The sequence below is a fragment of the Engystomops pustulosus genome, chromosome 3 (assembly GCF_040894005.1).
Source record: "Engystomops pustulosus chromosome 3, aEngPut4.maternal, whole genome shotgun sequence".
NCBI classification, from domain to species: Eukaryota; Metazoa; Chordata; class Amphibia; order Anura; family Leptodactylidae; genus Engystomops; species Engystomops pustulosus.
The window spans coordinates 212,213,630-212,237,571 of record NC_092413.1 but is presented as its reverse complement, the minus strand read 5'-3'; the positions used below and the strand labels follow the sequence as shown (position 1 = coordinate 212,237,571).

General features: G+C 42.4%; 1 protein-coding gene across 2 annotated transcripts in view; it reads left to right on the top strand.

The window, feature by feature from the left end:
* The first annotated feature begins 781 nt into the window (after window positions 1-781).
* The window catches only part of MMUT (methylmalonyl-CoA mutase), a 47,777-nt gene continuing 24,616 nt past the window's right edge, over window positions 782-23,942 (top strand). The window contains exons 1-9 of one of the 2 annotated variants that reach the window (XM_072143742.1): window positions 782-904; window positions 2,535-2,960; window positions 3,893-4,260; window positions 5,285-5,442; window positions 6,573-6,744; window positions 7,093-7,341; window positions 10,011-10,122; window positions 11,612-11,727; window positions 19,119-19,234. In XM_072143742.1, coding sequence (XP_071999843.1) covers window positions 2,570-2,960; window positions 3,893-4,260; window positions 5,285-5,442; window positions 6,573-6,744; window positions 7,093-7,341; window positions 10,011-10,122; window positions 11,612-11,727; window positions 19,119-19,234 — 1,682 coding nt within the window. In that variant the 5' untranslated portion in view covers window positions 782-904; window positions 2,535-2,569. Of the gene's footprint in view, window positions 905-2,167; window positions 2,294-2,534; window positions 2,961-3,892; window positions 4,261-5,284; window positions 5,443-6,572; window positions 6,745-7,092; window positions 7,342-10,010; window positions 10,123-11,611; window positions 11,728-19,118; window positions 19,235-23,942 lie in introns of those variants that run through there. The other variant, XM_072143741.1, reaches the window with a different exon arrangement.

The window sequence follows — 23,942 nt, the reverse complement described above, 5'->3', positions numbered from 1 at the left end:
TCCAGCCCAGGGCCCATATACATGAGCTGGTGCCAGAGCATATTTTTGTTAAGGGAACAAAGCCCCTATCTTAGAATTATAAGTTATATTAACTTATAACTCGGCGCACCGCACTTGGGCTTGGCGCACCATGCGCACGCCCGTGCATGCGCCAGATTCTGAAGTGCAGGAGAGCTGGTGACGTCACCGAGCTCTCTGGCACACGCGCGCCTGCGCAACTTAGCACGGGGAAACAGGCCGTGCTAAGTTGCGCAGGCGCGCGTGTGCCGGAGAGCTCGGTGACGTCACCGGCTCTCCTGCACTTCAGAATCCGGCGCACACACGGGCGCGCACATGGTGCGCCGAGCCCAAGTGCGGTGCGCCGAGTTATAAGTTAATATAACTTATAATTCTAAGATAGGGGCTTTGTTCCCTTAACAAAAATATGCTCTGGCACCAGCTCACACTGAGCTGGTGCCATGTATATGTGTTTAAACCTACCACTTTTAAGTGGTAGGTTTCCTTTAAGGCAAAGTTTTTACTATTATATTGCACAACTAAGATTATCAGTGCAGAGCTGCCACTTTTTGCAATCACAATAGAGCCCCGCCCCAAATTTTGCATTCATCAAGATAACAACTAACTGCAATTTAGCATTTTTGCAAAAATATACTTTGCACTCCTTAAAATGTATATCCAGGAGCACGTCCAGTGCTTGCATCCTATATACACAGACCCTGCCCGTGCGTCACGTGTTATTTATACCCGGGGTGGGTGTGTCAGGCGGAACCCAATCGCAGCTCTTTTTCCCGGGGGTGGCGCACGGAGGCGGGACACAGGAAGTGACGTACAGGCTGCCGCGGAGCACGTTGGGATTTGTAGTCCATTCCCGTTTCCTGGCTGTGGACGGCTCTCAGGACATAAGGTGAGAGTGTCAGAGTGTTGAGGGAGTCCTCTGCGGCTCCTCATAGCGGGAGACCACAAACCCGCCTCTGTATATGTGACGCTGTGCATGTTCACACTTATGTTGCTGCAGGGTAGTCACCCGTATATCCGTATAAACATTATGTTGTAAGTAGATACTATACGTGTGTCAGTGTCACAGTATCACGTGATCAGTCTCACATGATTGTGAGCTCTTCTGCCCAGGTTACTATTTTCCTAATGACACCTATTTGGAGGGCATGTCCATTTTTAATAACCCCATTTTTAATATACACACATAAAAATAAAGCTCTGAAACTTTCCCCAATTTCCCATCTGCTTATTGTAAATCAGTGGACAATCCCTTTAATCTTTCCGAGGTTGTGAGCTGAGGGTTTGTTACAGTGTGTCGATGTGCTGGGTATTACACAATGGGGGCAGAGGTGGAGGAGGCCTTTATATTGTTTTATAATAGACATAAAACACAGTTTATGTGAAAGTGATGAACAGCGCCTCGGTATATGTCGGCTGTACAGCCTCCTGGTGGACGTTACATACGGCTGTGACTACTTGTGGTGCGTGTAGGGACTATCGCTGCGTTGGCCTTGCTTTACTGATGTGACACACTCCCTACTAGGATATCTAGATGGACCGATTGTCTGTTCTTCAAGGGTAGTTCCTGAAACCCCTTAAACTAGGTGATGAATTTCCAAATTTTGGGGGGGGTTTGACACCAGGCACGGCTGAGGATCATACCAAGGACAACCTGTGCACTATGTATGGCAGTGTTCACGGTCTTTTCACGTCACCTTTCTGAGGCAGCCCCTTTAAAGGGATCAGATAGTAACAGCCCTGGGGAGCTGTCTAGTAATGCATTTATGAATGAGGGTGTGTCCTCACACTGCTGTGCCGCCAGCGCTCTGTACTGAGAGGCTCCACAGCCTCTCCATGATGCTAGGAGTATAATGCAGGATGAATAAAGCAATACTACTGTGTATCAGTAACCCAGGGCTGAGGAACATGCAGAGAGAAAAGAGCACAGCAGTGTGAGGACAAGCTACAATCCGGCAACAAAAATCCATTTTTCACAGTCCTCTCTGCTACTAACAACACACACAAAGATGTGATGTTCTCTCTAGGTACAATACATAACACTGGCTGCACTTTACACAATCTTACTGACAGGTTCCCTTTAAATGAATGGGTCATGTGTCCCCCGCCCCTTCCTTACAGCATCTGTCTGTAGTAGTGATGCCAGGCTCCGCGCTGCCCTGCATTACTGCCTTCCACTGATGGTTAGTGACCCTCTTCTACACTGCCTCTCTATGTCTCTGGGATCAGACTGCCCCCGGGACCCCAGGACCGTCTATGTGTCCAGCTGCTGCTGCAGGTGAGGTGTGCGGGGGTCCGTGTCCGGGATATGGGGTGCATGTTGTATGAACAGTGGAGAAGTAACTGGAAAGACTGTAAATGTCCGGAATCAGGGGGTGAGGGGAATATCATTATCTACAAAGTGTTAAAGGGCAGGTCCATCTCTGACCCTGTGTTGTATCAGAGAATTCCCAGATTTCTTACTGTCTGTCCTGATCCTGAAGAGGTTAATACTGACATCTCCTCCGTTACGTTTCCAGCTCCGACTGTTCGGACTTCTGTTCATCTTCGTATCATGCTGAGGGCGAGAGTGCAGCATCTGCTGCGGGGGAAGATCTGCGGGAACCAGTGCCCCGGGCCCACCCTCCTCCGGCCCAGCAGCGGCAGCCTCCCCCCTACACGGAGGAACCAAACCTTACACCCGGAATGGGCCGCCCTGGCCAAGAAACAGCTGAAAGGGAAAGATCCGGAGAGCCTGCGATGGCACACGCCCGAGGGCATCGTGATAAAGCCTCTCTACACCAAGCGGGACACGAGCGACCTACCCGAGGAGCTGCCAGGGGTCAATCCCTTCACCCGGGGCCCCTACCCCACCATGTACACACACCGACCCTGGACCATCCGGCAGTACGCAGGGTTCAGCACCGTGGAGGAGAGCAACAAGTTCTATAGAGACAACATAAAGGGTAAGGGTCAAACTTTTGACTTTTGGTGCAAAATGGCATGAAGGCGCTTATGAGTACAGGCAGTCCCCGGGTTACATACAAGATAGGGTCTGTAGGTTTGTTCTTAAGTTGAATTTGTATGCAAATCGGAACTGTATATTTTATCATTGTAATCCCAGCCCGAACTTTTTTGGTCTCTGTGACAATTGGATTTTAAAAATGTTGGGTTGTCATAAGAATCAGGATTAATAATAAAGCTTCATTACAGACGCCTGTGATACCTGTTACAGCTGATTATTGTAGCCTAGGACTAAAGTACAATAAATTACCAATATCCAGAGGTCCGTTTGTAACTAGGGGTCGTCTGTAAGTCGAGTGTTCTTAAGTAGGGGACCGCCTGTATAGTAGGCGGGCAGTAGTATGATGGAGTAAGAGTTGTCTATTTTTAAGAAAATAGATGGGGGTGTGAGTACGTTATGATTTTATAGATTAGCTTTTGATTGGTTTTGTACTAGGGGTGTGTACAATAAAAACCTGACCCCCACCACCAAAAACAAGCCCTTTTGTGTCTCCAGGGACTTGATAATTAAAATACCGATCTATGGCACACCCAACAATAATAGCCATATATCCATTGCAGGTCTACGTAAGGCTCCTGACTGCTGTGACAATTGACAACCCCTCAGTGCCCTGGTTACTATTGACCACGGCATGTAAGGGGTTTAATGGCTGGGATCAGAGTTTACTACAATCTCGTTACATTTCTGTAGGATTTGCCCTCCTGCTGATGGCAAGAGGACCACTCCTGGTCGGTTTTCTGGTGGGAGGAGAGTTTTTTTTTTTTTTTAAGCTTTATGATCATGGTGACCTTTGTGGGATGGGGTCTTACTTTTTGCTGTGAGGTCCCATAGTTACCAGTCATGCGCTCTTCATAAGATTTCCTCCGCTTTCAGCCGGCCAGCAGGGATTATCCGTGGCTTTTGACCTCGCCACCCATCGAGGTTACGACTCTGACAACCCTCGGGTGCACGGAGACGTGGGCATGGCCGGCGTGGCCATTGATACTGTAGAAGACACCAAGATGCTTTTCGATGGAATTCCTCTGGAGAAGATGTCCGTGTCAATGACCATGAATGGCGCGGTCATCCCCATCCTGGCTATGTTCATTGTGACGGGGCAGGAGCAGGGCTGTCCTCAGGAGAAGCTGACCGGGACCATACAGAACGACATACTGAAGGAGTTCATGGTCAGGAACACCTATATATTCCCCCCAGAGCCGTCCATGAGAATCATTGCCGATATTTTCCAGTACACATCACAGGTGAGGACAACGGTTACTAATAAAAATTTTTTTCTTTTTTCCGAAAAATAGCGCCACTCCTCGACAGTGGTTGTGCATGGTATTGCAGCTTTGATAACTTTTAGTTTTTTTACTTCTATGTAATTGTAGGCGTTTTAGGGCTTGTTTTTTGTGGAATTAGTCATATTTTCTCTTTTTAGAGCAAAATTTAAATCATACTCAACTATAATTTACTCTTTCTGAGGGGAATTGACTCCAAGCTCTAAAATATTTGGGCTTATGTTGAATTACGTTGAAGTATGATTACAAAGGTAATTTGGTAAGATTTGTTTATGTGATGTTATGTTCTGAGAATTCTTTTATATGAGCATCAATGCCGTGTCTTTGGGCTTGTTTTTTGCTGGATGTGGTCACATTTTATTTTGTACCATTTCGGGGACCATATGTTTTTTTTAATTTATAGCTTACATCTTATAAATATGGTAATATTATGTTTTTTTTTTTAATATGTAAATTTGTTGGGGGTGTGTTATTATTTGTAATTTATTGGCTTTTTCTTATGACACACTGGGGTACTTGAGTCTCATCTAAGAGGCATAACAGCGCCGACTATGCTCTGGGGGTCATTCACTAAGGGCCCAATTCGCGTTTAACCGACGTGTTACCCGAATATTTCCGATTTGCACCGTTTTTTTTTTTTTGTTTTGTTTTTTTTTCCTGTATTGCGACGGGAATCGGGGGCGTGGCCGAACGAAAACCTGACGGATTCGGAGAAACCGACGCATTTTTTTTTAAAAAAAGTGTCGCGGGACACGCGCTTATCTTCACCAAGTATAGCATCGTGAACTCCGGCGGGCCTCGGCGGACTTCAGCGCAACAGCGACACCTGGTGGACGGCGGAGGAACTGCCTTAGTGAATCGCCAGAAGACCCGAATCCACCGCAGTGAACGCGCCGCTGGATCGCGAATGGACCGGGTAAGTAAATGTGCCCCTCTGTGTCTGAATTACTTCTTACATTACCACCCCTGTTTCATCTGTTTCTAGCACATGCCAAAATTTAACTCCATCTCCATCAGTGGGTACCACATGCAGGAAGCCGGAGCCGATGCTGTACTGGAGCTGGCGTATACTGTAGCTGATGGTCTGGAGTATTGTAGAACAGGACTGAAAGCCGGGCTCACCATTGATGAATTTGCCCCTAGGTGAGTAGTGAGTGCAGCTCTGGATGTAACCTCAGGATTAGTACAAGATAAGTAATGTCATGTATGTACACAGTGACTGCACCAGCAGCAGAATAGTGAGTGCAGCTCTGGAGTATAATACAGGATGTAACTCTGGATCAGTACAGGATAAGTAATGTCATGTATGTACACAGTGACTGCACCAGCAGCAGAATAGTGAGTGCAGCTCTGGAGTATAATACAGGATGTAACTCGGGATCAGTACAGGATAAGTAATGTCATGTATGTGCACAGTGACTGCACCAGCAGCAGAATAGTGAGTGCAGCTCTGGGGTATAATACAGGATGTAACTCAGGATCAGTACAGGATACGTAATGTCATGTATGTACACAGTGACTGCACCAGCAGCAGAATAGTGAGTGCAGCTCTGGGGTATAATACAGGATGTAACTCAGGATCAGTACAGGATCAGTAATGTCATGTATGTACAGTGACTGCACCAACAGCAGAATAGTGAGTGCAGCTCTGGAGTATAATACTGGATGTAACTCTGGATCAGTACAGGATAAGTAATGTCATGTATGTACACAGTGACTGCACCAGCAGCAGAATAGTGAGTGCAGCTCTGGAGTATAATACAGGATGTAACTCGGGATCAGTACAGGATAAGTAATGTCATGTATGTGCACAGTGACTGCACCAGCAGCAGAATAGTGAGTGCAGCTCTGGGGTATAATACAGGATGTAACTCAGGATCAGTACAGGATCAGTAATGTCATGTATGTACAGTGACTGCACCAACAGCAGAATAGTGAGTGCAGCTCTGGATACAGGATGTAACTCAGGATCAGTACAGGATAAGTAATGTCATGTATGTACACAGTGACTGCACCAGCAGCAGAATAGTGAGTGCAGCTCTGGGGTATAATACAGGATGTAACTCAGGATCAGTACAGGATAAGTAATGTCATGTATGTACACAGTGACTGCACCAGCAGCAGAATAGTGAGTGCAGCTCTGGAGTATAATACAGGATGTAACTCAGGATCAGTACAGGATAAGTAATGTCATGTATGTACACAGTGACTGCACCAGCAGCAGAATAGTGAGTGCAGCTATTGACACTGACTCTTGGATCTGCACCTCTCAGGTTGTCTTTCTTCTGGGGTATTGGGATGAATTTCTACATGGAAATCGCTAAAATGAGAGCAGGACGCAGACTGTGGGCACATCTCATAGAGAAGAACTTCCAGCCCAAGGATAAGAAGTCTCTGTTACTGCGGGCGCACTGTCAGACATCAGGGTGGTCACTCACAGAACAGGTGAGGACGGATAGCTAGTCACAGCGAGCGGTGATGTAAGAGGAGTCACAGACAGAGGAGTCTTGTCTGACATCATGGAGTTAATTATAATAAATATACAGTTGTTGTCATTCAGAGCCTTCAGCTCTGCAGTCACATTTTTGACAGTATTACTACTAGTTCTGACTACAGAGGGTTTGTTTGTAGTCTGTTTCCATGGAGATATATAAATATGCAACAGAACTGTATTGGCAGTGATTGATTTATTTTTTATTGTAATTATGATTGTATCGGGGGTGTCATGCATGCAGCCACCACTAGGGGGGGGGGGGGTATTTTATTTCATGATTATTATTGATATGTTGGCAGGACCCATATAACAATGTCATCCGCACCGTGATTGAGGCCATGGCCGCTGTTTTCGGGGGCACTCAGTCGCTCCACACGAACTCTTTTGACGAGGCTTTGGGTCTCCCCACCGTCAAGAGCGCTAGGATCGCTCGAAACACCCAGATCATCATCCAGGAGGAGTCTGGGATTCCCAAGGTGGCCGACCCCTGGGGTGGATCCTATATGATGGAGTGCCTCACCGAGGACGTCTACCAGGCTGCGCTGAAGGTGAGGGTGGATACTGGGATACCGGGAATATTAGGAGGCTGTAACATGGTTGATCCAATATTTAACCACCATAAGAGATGGTCAGGTTTGGCTGCCTGAACCGGACCCAGTGGCACCTGAGCAGCCAATCCCACAAATTGACGCCCCTAACTACTAGCCATGGCTATGATTGATCAGCGAGACACCTACTGGCCAATCACAGCCATGGATAGTGGTAAGGGGCGTCAATTTTCGGTACAGGCAATTCGGCCTAGTCATCTGACTCGTATGACGGTACACAAGCTCTTTATGCTGTTTGGATACTATATTAATTTATTTAAAAATCCACTAAGCACATTATGATGTCATCTCTGTGTTATATAAGTATTTTATGAGGTTATTACTTGGGAACTGTATGACGGTATTTTATTAAAGGGAACCTGTCATATATTTTAAAACTGGTATTATACATCAGTACAACTATCCCTATATTGTTCCTCCCCATGTTCATACAGTTGACTCACCATCTATGGATAGTCATGTTCTTCTAGCTCAGCCTCCAGCTTCCTGACTGACACGGGTTGTGCTTTGTGAACTCTGCTCTACTACCTCACGAGAGAGACGCTGGCTGTGTGTGACGTCTTCTCACTCATTCCCTCCTCCCTCAGGGATTCTCTTCAGTGAGTCACACACAGCCAGCGTCTCTCTCAATCATGAGGGAGGAGGGAATTAGCTTGAGGTGGGGCTGAGCTGGAAAAACAGAAATATGCTGGACTCAGGTCCGAGGAAATACGATGACCAGACTCGCATGCATAGTTGGTGAGTCAACTTTATGAACGGACTGTGGAACTTTAAAGGGATGGGGAGGAACAATATAGGGATAGTTGTAGTGCTGTGTGAAAGCAGTTTACAAATATATGTTAGTGTGGTTTAGTTTATCTGACAGGTTCCCTTTAAGCACTTCATGATGGTGTCCATTGGATACGGCTTCGTATAAGCTTATTATGTGGGTATTTATTAGATACTATTTAGTATTTGGGGATTATGTGACTGTATAATTGTATATTTGTTCAGCACTATATGATACTATTCAATAAGGCGAGTATTAAACACTAGAATTTGTGTATTCTATATGAAGGTTTTTTGGGGGTACTATAAGATAGTATTATGTAATCACTTCATGGGGGTAGTAGTTGGATACTGTATATTATTTGTATATTATATGGCAGTATTTTTTGGGTACTATATGATGTTTTAATAAAACCACTTCATGACAGTATTATGTATGTATGTTATGTGGGGATTGCATACTTTATAGTACTTGGACACTATGTGACGGGATTATTATCTCACTTCATGGGGGAATAACTTAGATGTTTAATTTTTTTGTCACCAGTATACAGTATGATGGTATAATGTCATATAAGGAATTCATGGTGGTATTATTCTGATGTATTATATGACGCTATTTATATTATATGACAGTATTTTTATATACTATATGACGGTATTTCTATATACTATATGACGGTATTTTTATATACTATATGACGGTATTTTTATATACTGTATGACGGTATTTTTATATATTGTATGACGGTATTTTTATATACTATATGACGGTATTTCTATATATTATATGACGGTATTTCTATATACTATATGACGGTATTTCTATATACTATATGACGGTATTTCTATATATTATATGACGGTATTTTTATATACTATATGACGGTATTTCTATATACTATATGACGGTATTTCTATATACTATATGACGGTATTTTTATATACTATATGACGGTATTTTTATATATTGTATGACGGTATTTTTATATACTATATGACGGTATTTCTATATATTATATGACGGTATTTCTATATACTATATGACGGTATTTCTATATACTATATGACGGTATTTTTATATACTATATGACGGTATTTTTATATACTATATGACGGTATTTCTATATATTATATGACGGTATTTCTATATATTATATGACGGTATTTCTATATACTATATGACGGTATTTCTATATACTATATGACGGTATTTCTATATACTATATGACGGTATTTTTATATACTATATGACGGTATTTTTATATACTATATGACGGTATTTTTATATATTATATGACGGCATTTCTACGGTACTTTGTGATGTTTTTATTGGCAGTATTAGATGAGTATGTTATCCGGGTATAGGATGGGATGCTATATATTTGACGGTATTATTTCTACACTTTGAGGGTATAACTTAGACATTGCATATTATTTTCAGTGTTATATGATGGCGTTATATAATCCTTTCTTACTGGTGTTGGTGGGGTAGTGTATAGTGTGCTGGTGTTATACAATTACTTTATGTGGTTTGCACACTGTTGGTTATTTTAGCACTGTAGAGCAGTATTATATATTTGTGTGGTTGTTTATTGTATAATGTATAGAATTTGGGCACCATATGGCGGTATTACATAAAGTACTTTATGGGGGGATGATTTGGATACTGCACAGTGTTAGATCATTGTGTGACGGTATTGTACAAGTACTCTGTGTCGGTATTACTGGGAAGCCATAAATGCCTTGGTCCCTATTCAGACCACTACTAGTTTATGGTCCAGAGATCACGGAGTGTTAACCCCTTGCTTGTCTTCTCTTCTCCATATGTCCTGCCTCAGCTTATCGATGAGATAGAGGAGATGGGGGGCATGGCCCGAGCCGTGGCGGAGGGGATCCCCAAACTGCGGATTGAGGAATGTGCGGCCCGGAGACAAGCCAGGATAGATTCAGGTGAGAGATGAGACCGCTCTAAGGGAAGTATACAGTGTGCCAACACATTATCAGCTTAAAGGGGTGCTCCGACATCCGAAATTCTTAAAGGGTGGCTCGGGCATCGGAAGGCTCTTAAAGGGAGGCTCGGGCGACGGATGTTCTTAAAGGGAGGCTCGGACGACGGACGTTCTTAAAGGGAGGCTCCAGCATCGGACGTTCTTAAAGGGTGGCTCGGGCATCGGACGTTCTTAAAGGGAGGCTCGGGCGACGGACGTTCTTAAAGGGAGGCTCCGGCATCGGACGTTCTTAAAGGGAGGCTCCGGCATCGGACGTTCTTAAAGGGAGGCTCCGGCATCGGATGTTCTTAAAGGGAGGCTCGGGCATCGGACGTTCTTAAAGGGAGGCTCGGGCAACGGACGTTCTTAAAGGGAGGCTCCGGCATCGGACGTTCTTAAAGGGAGGCTCCGGCATCGGACGTTCTTAAAGGGAGGCTCCGGCATCGGACGTTCTTAAAGGGAGGCTCGGGCATCGGACGTTCTTAAAGGGAGGCTCGGGCATCGGACGTTCTTAAAGGGAGGCTCGGGCATCGGACGTTCTTAAAGGGAGGCTCGGGCATCGGACGTTCTTAAAGGGAGGCTCGGGCATCGGACGTTCTTAAAGGGAGGCTCGGGCATCGGACGTTCTTAAAGGGAGGCTCGGGCATCGGACGTTCTTAAAGGGAGGCTCGGGCATCGGACGTTCTTAAAGGGAGGCTCGGGCATCGGACGTTCTTAAAGGGAGGCTCGGGCATCGGACGTTCTTAAAGGGAGGCTCGGGCAACGGACGTTCTTAAAGGGAGGCTCGGGCAACGGACGTTCTTAAAGGGAGGCTCCGGCATCGGACGTTCTTAAAGGGTGGCTCGGGCATCGGACGTTCTTAAAGGGTGGCTCGGGCATCGGACGTTCTTAAAGGGTGGCTCGGGCATCGGACCTTCTTAAAGGGAGGCTCGGGCGACGGACCTTCTTAAAGGGAGGCTCGGGCGACGGACCTTCTTAAAGGGAGGCTCGGGCGACGGACCTTCTTAAAGGGAGGCTCGGGCGACGGACCTTCTTAAAGGGAGGCTCGGGCGACGGACCTTCTTAAAGGGAGGCTCGGGCAACGGACATCAATGACATATCTGCATGGTGACATCTCCCTTTCACCAGGACACTGCTCGATCCTCTCTGGATGTGCCGTGTCTACAATAGGATTTCCCCTCTATGACTCTGACCTCTAGTCCCTCTACCAGCTGTGACCCTTTGACCTATGACACATTCACATAAGCAAGTGCTGTGTTTCAGCTCTTCTGGGCCTAAAATATGTATAAATAGATTGTGACCAGTAGATGGCGGAAACACATTAAAAATCGGGGGGAAATCTATTCTCTAAACCAAGTGTCCGTTTCACTGTAGTCCTGTAATTCTATTTTCTGCACCAGGAGGCTCAGGATGAATAATATTAATAGTTTTTACATCAATTCAATCCACAGGATCTGAAGTAATAGTGGGTGTGAATAAGTATCAGCTGGAGAAAGAAGAGACTGTGGAAGTTCTCGCTATTGATAACACAGCAGTGCGAAACCGACAGATCGAGAAACTAAGCAAGGTAAGAACACAGAGAGGGTGTCCTACAACTCCTATCATCTGTAGTACATAATAATCCAACCTTAGTCATACATTTCCTTGTACATAGGGGGCAGTATTATAGTAGTTATATTCTTGTACATAGGGGGCAGTATTATAGTAGTTATATTCTTGTACATAGGGGGCAGTATTATAGTAGTTATATTCTTGTACATAGGGGGCAGTATTATAGTAGTTATATTCTTGTACATAGGGGGCAGTATTATAGTAGTTATATTCTTGTACATAGGGGGCAGTATTATAGTAGTTATATTCTTGTACATAGGGGGCAGTATTATAGTAGTTATATTCTTGTACATAGAGGGCAGTATTATAGTAGTTATATTCTTGTACATAGGGGGCAGTATTATAGTAGTTATATTCTTGTACATAGGGGGCAGTATTATAGTAGTTATATTCTTGTACATAGGGGGCAGTATTATAGTAGTTATATTCTTGTACATAGGGGGCAGTATTATAGTAGTTATATTCTTGTACATAGGGGGCAGTATTATAGTAGTTATATTCTTGTACATAGAGGGCAGTATTATAGTAGTTATATTCTTGTACATAGGGGGCAGTATTATAGTAGTTATATTCTTGTACATAGGGGGCAGTATTATAGTAGTTATATTCTTGTACATAGGGGGCAGTATTATAGTAGTTATATTCTTGTACATAGGGGGCAGTATTATAGTAGTTATATTCTTGTACATAGGGGGCAGTATTATAGTAGTTATATTCTTGTACATAGAGGGCAGTATTATAGTAGTTATATTCTTGTACATAGGGGGCAGTATTATAGCAGTTATATTCTTGTACATAGGGGGCAGTATTATAGTAGTTATATTCCTGTACATAGGGGGCAGTATTATAGTAGTTATATTCTTGTACATAGGAGCAGTATTATAGTAGTTATATTCTTGTACATAGGGGGCAGTATTATAGTAGTTATATTCTTGTACATAGGGGCAGTATTATAGTAGTTATATTCTTGTACATAGGGGGCAGTATTATAGTAGTTATATTCCTGTACATAGGGGGCAGTATTATAGTAGTTATATTCTTGTACATAGGGGGCAGTATTATAGTAGCTATATTCTTGTACATAGGGGGCAGTATTATAGTAGCTATATTCTTGTACATAGGGGGCAGTATTATAGTAGTTATATTCTTGTACATAGGGGGCAGTATTATAGTAGTTATATTCTTGTACATAGGGGGCAGTATTATAGTAGTTATATTCTTGTACATAGGGGGCAGTGTTATAGTAGTTATATTCTTGTACAAAGGGGCAGTATTATAGTAGTTATATCCCTGTGCATGGGGGCAGTATTATAGTAGTTATATTCTTGTACATAGGGGGCAGTATTATAGTAGTTATATTCTTGTACATAGGGGGCAGTATTATAGTAGTTATATTCCTGTACATAGGGGGCAGTATTATAGTAGTTATATTCTTGTACATAGGGGACGGTATTATAGTAGTTATATTCTTGTACATAGGGGACAGTATTATAGTAGTTATATTCTTGTACATAGGGGACAGTATTATAGTAGTTATATTCTTGTACATAGGGGGCAGTATTATAGTAGTTATATTCCTGTACATAGGGGGCAGTAATATAGTAGTTATATTCTTGTACATAGGAGCAGTATTATAGTAGTTATATTCCTGTACATAGGGGGCAGTATTATAGTAGTTATATTCTTGTACATAGGGGGCAGTATTATAGTAGTTATATTCTTGTACATAGGGGGCAGTGTTATAGTAGTTATATTCTTGTACAAAGGGCAGTATTATAGTAGTTATATCCCTGTACATGGGGGCAGTATTATAGTAGTTATATCCCTGTACATGGGGGCAGTATTATAGTAGTTATATTCTTGTACATAGGGGCAGTATTATAGTAGTTATATTTTTGTACATAGGGGCAGTATTATAGTAGTTATATTCTTGTACATAGGGGGCAGTATTATAGTAGTTATATTCTTGTACATAGAGGGCAGTATTATAGTAGTTATATTCTTGTACATAGGGGGCAGTATTATAGTAGTTATATTCCTGTACATAGGGGGCAGTATTATAGTAGTTATATTCTTGTACATAGGGGGCAGTATTATAGTAGTTATATTCTTGTACATAGGGGGCAGTGTTAAAGTAGTTATATTCTTGTACAAAGGGCAGTATTATAGTAGTTATATCCCTGTACATGGGGGCAGTATTATAGTAGTTATATTCTTGTACATAGGGGGCAGTATTATAGTAGTTATATTCCTGTACATAGGGGGCAGTATTATAGTAGTTATATCCCTGTACATAGGGGGCAGTATTATAGTAGTTATATTCTTGTACATAGGGGCAGTATTATAGTAGTTATATTCCTGTACATAGGGGGCAGTATTATAGTAGTTATATCCCTGTACATAGGGGGCAGTATTATAGTAGTTATATTCTTGTACATAGGGGCAGTATTATAGTAGTTATATTCGTGTACATAGGGGGCAGTATTATAGTAGTTATATTCTTGTACATAGGGGGCAGTATTATAGTAGATATATCCCTGTACATAGGGGGCAGTATTATAGTAGTTATATTCTTGTACATAGGGGGCAGTATTATAGTAGTTATATTCTTGTACATAGGAGGCAGTATTATAGTAGTTATATTCTTGTACATAGGGGGCAGTATTATAGTAGTTATATTCTTGTACATAGGGGGCAGTATTATAGTAGTTATATACTTGTACATAGGGGGCAGTATTATAGTAGTTATATTCCTGTACATAAGGGGCAGTATTATAGTAGTTATATTCTTGTACATAGGGGGCAGTATTATAGTAGTTATATTCCTGTACATAGGGGGCAGTATTATAGTAGTTATATTCCTGTACATAGGGGGCAGTATTATAGTAGGTATAATCCTGTACATAGGGGGCAGTATTATAGTAGTTATATTCCTGTACATAGGGGCAGTATTATAGTAGTTATATTCCTGTACATAGGAGGCAGTATTATAGTAGTTATATTCTTGTACATAGGGGGCAGTATTATAGTAGTTATATTCCTGTACATAGGGGGCAGTATTATAGTAGTTATATTCCTGTACACAGGGGGCAGTATTATAGTAGTTATATTCCTGTACATAGGGGGCAGTATTATAGTAGTTATATTCCTGTACATAGGGGGCATTATTATAGTAGTTATATTCCTGTACACAGGGGGCAGTATTATAGTAGTTATATTCCTGTACATAGGGGGCAGTATTATAGTAGGTATATTCCTGTACATAGGGGGCAGTATTATAGTAGTTATATTCTTGTACATAGGGGCAGTATTATATTAGTTATATTCTTGTACATAGGAGGCAGTATTATAGTAGTTATATTCTTGTACATAGGGGGCAGTATTATAGTAGTTATATTCCTGTACATAGGGGGCAGTATTATAGTAGTTATAGTCTTGTACATAGGGGGCAGTATTATAGTAGTTATATTCTTTTACATAGGGGGCAGTATTATAGTAGTTATATTCTTGTACATAGGGGGCAGTATTATAGTAGTTATATTCTTGTACATAGGGAGCAGTATTATAGTAGTTATATTCTTGTACATAGGGGGCAGTATTATAGTAGTTATATTCTTGTACATAGAAATCACAATTGACTTATTAGATACACAGTGTACAGATATAAAGGGTCCATAAAACACAAAATTAATCACCATAGACATAAAATCTGTTTCCTTGTATCTTAAATCTAGATTTTTACAGTTTCTTACAAGTGATAGGAGGACAATTACTGATAATTGCTCTCGGCAGACATAAGAGGTTTGTCTCTGCGCTTTCTTATATCTATTGTTTCTGGATATAAGAGGTTTCTTTATGTAATGGAGATGGAACAAGTGAACGTTCTGATCCGGCATTTACTGGAGTGGAAGCCGGAAATCTTATGAGTTTCCCATGATTACGGTGATGTCTGTAATTGTCCTCATCTTCTGCCCCTATTTTCTGAGCTCCTATTCATCTCGGTAATGTTATCCCCTGTGGTCTCTGCTTCTATGTATCAGCTGGCGGAGAGCCCTGGTTACTGTTTTCTTTTAATAGAATCCTGATTAAAATTGCAAAGAAGATCTGTAATTCTATCTGTCCAGTCCGATCAGTCCCAGGCTCAGGATGTCCGCTGATGGTCCCTATGGAGATCTCCTTACAGAATGCAGTGAATAAGAATATTTTTCTAATTTTTTTTTTTCACAAGAGGCACACGTGCTTGATGGTTACAGAGATGCACGAGGTGGCACAGTACGCTTGATGGTTGCAGAACACTTGAAGGCGGAGCCTGAAACTCTGCAATTCCCAACTGATCCACTAAGATGTGGAGAGTGCAGTCCGTTCTATCAGTGCCACCACAGGTTGTGCCCTCTATACCTCGCGTGCCCTGCTTATTGTTACTTCCCCTGTGAATGGTTCTACAGAGGACCGTGACGGTCCTTTTCAGATCACTATTGACTCTGATGTGCTCTCGACTTCCTAGTATTAATTTTGACCCAGTACTTGAGGACATATTTTTTTCTCTGCTCTCCGTAGCTTTGTGCACTGTGCCCCCTGCACCTCTGGGCCACTTAAAGGGAATCTGCCTGAACCAACTGCTGTGTTACGTGGCGGTATGCCCTCACGTGACACCCATGCCTTTTTGTTTTTGGTTTTTTTTTAAATTTTAAATCCGGTCTTTTTATTGAACATTTTTTTAAATTTTACAACACACAGAAAAAGAAGAAACAAATACTATGAGGCAATTCCTCAGGCAACTGCTCAAAGCTTTTCACAACCCGACCCGACAACATCTGTCCGACCGTATGAATCCCCTTGTCTGCCCGTATTCCCACCTCCTGTAATTTATCTACTTTGGGATTCTTCCATAGGGGTGTGTATTTTGTGCAACACTCTATACCCAACATCCGCCTGCCCCGACCTTGGACTTCTCTCTTTAGTGACCCCTGGTGCTTGACATTATTGGGGGTCATTTACTAATCGCATTTTTCCGACCTGTTTCCCGAATATTACCGTTTTTCCCGGAATTGCCCCGGGTTTTTGGCGCACGTGATCGGATTGTGGCGCATCAGCGCTGGCATACACGCAACGGAAATCGGTGGCATGGCCGTCGGAAAACCCTACGGATTCGGGAAAATCGCACTATTTTTTTTAAAAAGTGGGGCAGATTTACTTACCCGGTCCATTCGCGATCCAGCGGCGCGTTCTCTGCAGTGGATTCGGGTCCGGCCGGGATTCATTAAGGTAGTTCCTCCGACGTCCACCAGGTGGCGCTGCTGCGCTGTAGAGCATCGGAACCCACTCAAGTCCACCGGCCTATTCCTAGTGAAGGTAAGTGCAGGCTCCGCGACACATTGTTTTTTAAATGCGGCGGTTTTTCCGAATCCGTCGGGTTTCCGTTCAGCCACGCCACCCGATTTCCGTCGCGTGCACGCCAGCACCGATGCGCCACAATCCGATCGCCTGCGCCAAAATCCCGGGGCAATTCAGGGGAAATTGGCGCAAATATTCGGGTAACACGTCGGGAAAACGCGAATCGGGCCCTTAGTAAATGACCCCCAATGTGTCGCTTGACACGCACTTACCTGCAGCCAGCCTAGCTTGGTGATCTCCGGTGGACTTCAGCGCAGCAGCGACACCTGGTGGTCATCGGGCGCACTACCTTAGTGAATCGCCAGAAGACACGGATCAGCGTCGGAGAAGCCGCCGCTGGATCGCGAATGGACCGGGTAAGTATATCTGCCCCATTGTCTCTTGGCCTCAGCACAGCTGTGACACTGACTGGGATCAATACTAGAGTGGAGAGCAGTAAATCGATGTGCAAGGGCCTAGCAAGGCACTAACTTGGTTCCAATAAAACTTGTGCCGGATTCAGTGGTGTAGCAAAGCTGAAGCAAGTTTTATATGTCCAGACAGATCTAATTTTTTTATACTTTTTTTTATTGTATTGTATACTTTTTATATTTGTTATTTTTACTGCTTGCCGAAAATTTTCTCGGAAAATTAGGGACCCATTGGGGCAGATTTACTTACCTGGTCCATTCGTGATCCCGCGGCGCGTTGTCCGACGCTGATTCTGAGCTCGCCGGGATTCGCTAAGGTCGTGCGCCCGATATATCCACTAGGTGTCGCTGCTGCGCCGAGGTCCGCCGGAGTTCACCATCCTCTTCCTGGTGCATGTAAGTGCGTGTCAAGCGACACATTTTTATTTTTTTTAAATTCTGCGGTTTTTCCGAATCCATCGGGTTTTCCGACAGCAAAATGGTCATTTTCGGGAAACCCAATGAAAATGAGCGATTCGTGCCCTTAGTAAATGAGCCCCATTGTGTCTCCCTCCAGCATTCCCTACATAAACTTATTATTTGACTTGGAAGAACCCTCAGTTTTTCCGATGACGCGCGTGCTCTTCTATTGAGTCGTTCAGTAGTAATGGGGACGTAATTGCGGTTATTTAGGGCGGTGGTTTTTGGAGGCTGGATAATACAACCTTCGTCAGCCTCTTATCTACAACAAATGGCGCAGGTTTTTATTTGTAATTAACATCTTACGGTCAGAAAGAAATTCCCTCCGGCCCAGTCCGGACTCTCCAAAGTGTAAGGGGACTATAATTACCTTTTGTGAGTTTATGTTTTGCAGTAAAATGTTTTTTTAATATATTACAGAAACTGTTTTGGATTTTCATACAACCCCGTAAATAGTTTTTGTCCCCTTTAATATCACTTCTTCATATACTTGTTGAACATTCGTGACATCGGCTAGCTGACCCCCTTAATATTGTAGCTCTCCCTCCTTTCTTAATGGTTTCTTTGCTAAATTTTGTAAAGTTTTGTCACATTTTGTAACTCATTTTTAGTTAAAAAAAAAAAATCCGTCCTTTTTGCATTTTATTCTCTATTTAAAAATGGAAAAACTGCTTGTACAGTTGTGTCTCCATGGTAACAGACTACAAACCAGCTTGGTGTAGTCTAATCCTGCAGCCAGGTTGTGGCTTCCTGATAAATCTGCCAGGAAGCTTCAACGGGGGGGAAAGATTTCTACGCCAGGTCTGAGCAGGTGTAGAATTGCCCTTGGGCCTGAATGGACCCACTGCAGGACCCATTTGGAGAAGAAGTGGAAGAAGGGCCTTGTATTTCATGGATTGTACACAAGCCCCAAGGGATAAGGTTGATAAATTTGCCCCGAGGGAATGACTGAAGTTTTGACCTATTCATAGGGTAGGTAGTGATTGTCTGACTAACTATAAGAATGGGATTTTAGACAGAGTCATAGTCTATAAAAGGATGAAGGCTTATAGAGAGTGAGCTTCATGTGTTTCTCTTCTGTTAGGTCAAGGCGAGCCGGGACAGTGCTGCTGCAGAACGATGTCTGGCTGCCATCACACAATGTGCCGCCACCGGCCAGGGAAATCTCTTAGGACTTGCAGTTGAAGCCGCCCGTGCAAGGTGACCCACTTATTTACTTTATATACAGTATATACACACACATGCAGTATATGCACACATACCAGGTTCACACACATGCAGTATATGCACACACCATATACACACACATGCAGTATATGCACACACCATATACACACACATGCAGTATATGCACACACCATATACACACACATGCAGTATATGCACTTTTAAACAGAATATAAACTCGCACATACCCATGGTATATACATGGTATATACATAAACCATATACACATACATGCAGTATACACGTGTGTGTGTATAAATACACACATACAGTATATAGACTACATATACATACAGTTTATATATACACACACACACTATATACACTATTCACAAAGCATATACACATAAACACGGTATATATACACATCATATACACATACATTTTAACTATAGCCGTGTATAGGTGCACGTTGCTTTTTTCTTGCCGCAGGATGTTGGGACAGATAAGGATTCGGCAATTGGATTTTTATATCCGGCTTATGTTCTCAGGGGAGAGATATAGCGGGGTCTTGTACCTCTGCCTATCCAGGATACATTCACGTGTATATAGTTATGGAGACTGAGCAGGAGTAGATACAGGGGGTACGGAAAGTATTCAGACCCCTTTAAATTTTTAAGTCTTTGTTTCATTGCAGCCATTCGATAAGATAAAAAAAAAAGTATTTTTTTTGCTCTTTATTTTGCACTCTGCCTCCATCTTGGCAGAAAAAACCAGAAATGTAAAAATTTGTGCTAATTTATTTAGCAAGAAAAACTAAAATCTCCCCCGGTGATAAGTACTCGGCCCCCGGTGATAAGTACTCGGCCCCTTTGCTCAGTGATAGAAGCAGCTTTGTAGCTGGTGCAGCCAGGAGTCTTCACAAGTTTCACCCCTGGATTTGGGGATCCTCTGCCTCTTCCTTGCAGATCCTTTCCAGTTCTCTCAGGTTGAATGGAGAATATTAATAATAGTTGTGTGCTTAGGGTCATTGTCTTGTTGGAAGATGAACCTTCGGCCCAGTCTGAGGTCCAGAGCACTCTGGAAGAGGTTCTCATCCAGGATATCTCTCTACTTTTCCGCACTCCTCTTTCCTTCCATTACACCCAGTGGTCCCTGCCCCCATTGCATGATGCTGTCACCATGATTGCTTAGTTTGGGTGGACGGCCAGATCAAGGAATAGCTCTTGTCGCCCCAAACCTCTTCCATTTAGGATTATGGAGGGCACTGTGCTCTTAGGAACCTTGAGTGCTGAAAATTATTCTGTAACCTTAGCCAGGTCTGATATTTGCCACAATCCTGTCTCTGAGCTCTTTGGGCAGTTCCTTACACCTCATGTGCTCTGACATGTAAGGTCTTATATAGACAGCTGTGCGCCTTTCCTAATCAAATCCAATCAGTTTAATTAAACACAGCTGGACTCCAATAAAGGATTAGAACCATCTCAAGGAGGATCAGAAGGAAATGGACAGCGTGTGAGTTAAATATGAGTGTCACAACAACGGGTCTGAATACTTATGACCATGAGATAGTTCGGTTTTTCTTGTAGATATTTTTGCCAATGTATTAAACATTTCTGGTGGGGGGTTTCTGTGAAGATGGGGGCAGTGTACATTAATGAGCAAAAAAATAACTTTTTGGATAATCTTTATATAGGGTTATCAAAGCAGCACTTTACAAATCATGATCTTACCTTTGGCTGCATTGAAAAATGGCTGCAGAAATGTGTATGTAAGTGTATGTATAGTTAATCCCTCGTAGATCTGTCTCCTCTGATTGTCTCTCCTATCACTCAGCTCCCTCTAGCTATATCACTATAGACTGTCCTACCCCCAGTGTATGTGACCTCTGACCCTTTCATCACGGCAGAGTAATGGGAAGGACATTGAGTGACGGGTATTGATGTCTCAGGGTGACGGGTCTGACCTCCATGTGATATCCTTCCTCCATGTGTATAGGATGGAGGTCGCTTACACATAGACAGTACAAGGGTTGTGCTCTAAGGGTTAATGCATCTCGTAGATGGAGGTCCGTGAGCCCGTCCCCTGGTGCCATATTGTCGGATTTTATTTTATTTTTTTACTTTATTGTATTAATTACTAACTAAATGTAATAAAATGAGCACGGTGGCTCAGTGGTTAGCATTACAGCCTTGCAGCGCTGGGTTCCTGGGTTCAAGTCCCATCCAGGTCAACATCTGCAAAGTGTTTGTATGTTCTCTCCGTGTTTTGCGTGGGTTTCCTCCAGGTCCTCCGGTTTCCTCCCACACTCCAGAACATACTGGTAGGTTGATTAGATTGTGAGCCACACTGGGGACCGGGACTGATGTGGCAAGTTCTGTGCAGCGATGCGTAATCTGTGTGCGCTATATAAATAAAGAATTATTATAATGAAGGAAGGAATACATTTAATGAGATGAATAATTTAATAGTTTACTATAAACAGCTTTTATACACCAAAAAAGAGTCTAAAAGAGACATAAAGCTCTTTGTAGGGGTTGGAGACCCAATGACTATTTAGTATACTCCGCTACATAAGGCAGCTATAGGGATCTGCAGAGTGGCTGCTATTACAAGGATACTCATTGGCCAGGACAGCTCCGTAGGGGTGGTCCCAGAAGCAGCCCCTCCCATGAGTAACCATCCTCAAATAAAACTGTATGATTTAAGAAGGAAGGCTCCCTTAAGGAGCGGCTCTCCCTCCGAGGACATTTCCAATGTTCCAACAATAAACCAATCTTTATTTTTGTAGAAATGGCATTAAAATGTCATCTTTTCAGGACAGTAATAAAACCATTTATACTGTGAATCCAGATGTCACACACTGGCGGTAATCTATGAAGGAAATGATTGCTGCGCAGGATTCTTATCTATCACCGTCTCAGATAAGAAATGTCACTGCAGAGGAATAATTCATAATGTTATCCATCAGCTGCACCTTATGTACTAACACTGGTGTACAGCACCCCGCTATCATCTGTCATCACCACCACATACTGACTTCTAACAAGGGGCAACATCACTATCCAACAATAAAGGGGCAGTATTATAGTAGTTATAGTCCTGTACATAGGGGGCAGTATTATAGTAGTTATAGTCCTGTACATAGGGGGCAGTATTATAGTAGTTATAGTCCTGTACATAGGGGGCAGTATTATAGTAGTTATATTCCTGTACATAGGGGGCAGTATTATAGTAGTTATAGTCCTGTACATAGGGGGCAGTATTATAGTAGTTATATTCTTGTACATAGGGGGCAGTATTATAGTAGTTATATTCTTGTACATAGGGGGCAGTATTATAGTAGTTATATTCTTGTACATAGGGGGCAGTATTATAGTAGTTATATTCCTGTACATAGGCGGCAGTATTATAGTAGTTATATTCTTGTACATAGGGGGCAGTATTATAGCAGTTATATTCCTGTACATAGGGGGCAGTATTATAGTAGTTATATTCCTGTACATAGGGGGCAGTATTATAGTAGTTATATTCTTGTACATAGGGGGCAGTATTATAGTAGTTATATTCCTGTACATAGGGGGCAGTATTATAGTAGTTATATTCCTGTACATAGGGGGCAGTATTATAGTAGTTATATTCTTGTACATAGGGGGCAGTATTATAGTAGTTATAGTCTTGTACATAGCGGGCAGTATTATAGTAGTTATATTCTTGTACATAGGGGGCAGTATTATAGTAGTTATATTCTTGTACATAGGGGGGCAGTATTATAGTAGTTATATTCTTGTACATAGGGGGGCAGTATTATAGTAGTTATATTCTTGTACATAGGGGGGCAATATTATAGTAGTTATATTCCTGTACATAGGGGGTAGTATTATAGTAGTTATATTCTTGTACATAGGGGGCAGTATTATAGTAGTTATATTCCTGTACATAGGGGGCAGTATTATAGTAGTTATATTCTTGTACATAGGGGGCAGTATTATAGTAGTTATATTCTTGTACATAGGGGGCAGTATTATAGTAGTTATATTCTTGTACATAGGGGGCAGTATTATAGTAGTTATATTCCTGTACATAGGGGGCAGTATTATAGTAGTTATATTCCTGTACATAGGGGGCAGTATTATAGTAGTTATATTCTTGTACATAGGGGCAGTATTATAGTAGTTATATTCTTGTACATAGGGGGCAGTATTATAGTAGTTATATTCCTGTACATAGGGGCAGTATTATAGTAGTTATATTCCTGTACATAGGGGGCAGTGTTATAGCAGTTATATTCTTGTACATAGGGGACAGTATTATAGTAGTTATATTCTTGTACATAGGGGGCAGTATTATAGTAGTTATATTCCTGTACATAGGGGGCAGTGTTATAGCAGTTATATTCTTGTACATATGGGACAGTATTATAGTAGTTATATTCCTGTACATAGGGGGCAGTATTATAGTAGTTATATTCTTGTACATAGGGGGCAGTATTATAGTAGTTATATTCCTGTACATAGGGGGCAGTATTATAGTAGTTATATTCCTGTACATAGGGGGCAGTATTATAGTAGTTATATTCTTGTACATAGGGGGCAGTATTATAGTAGTTATAGTCTTGTACATAGCGGGCAGTATTATAGTAGTTATATTCCTGTACATAGGGGGCAGTATTATAGTAGTTATATTCTTGTACATAGGGGGCAGTATTATAGTAGTTATTTTCCTGTACATAGTGAGCAGT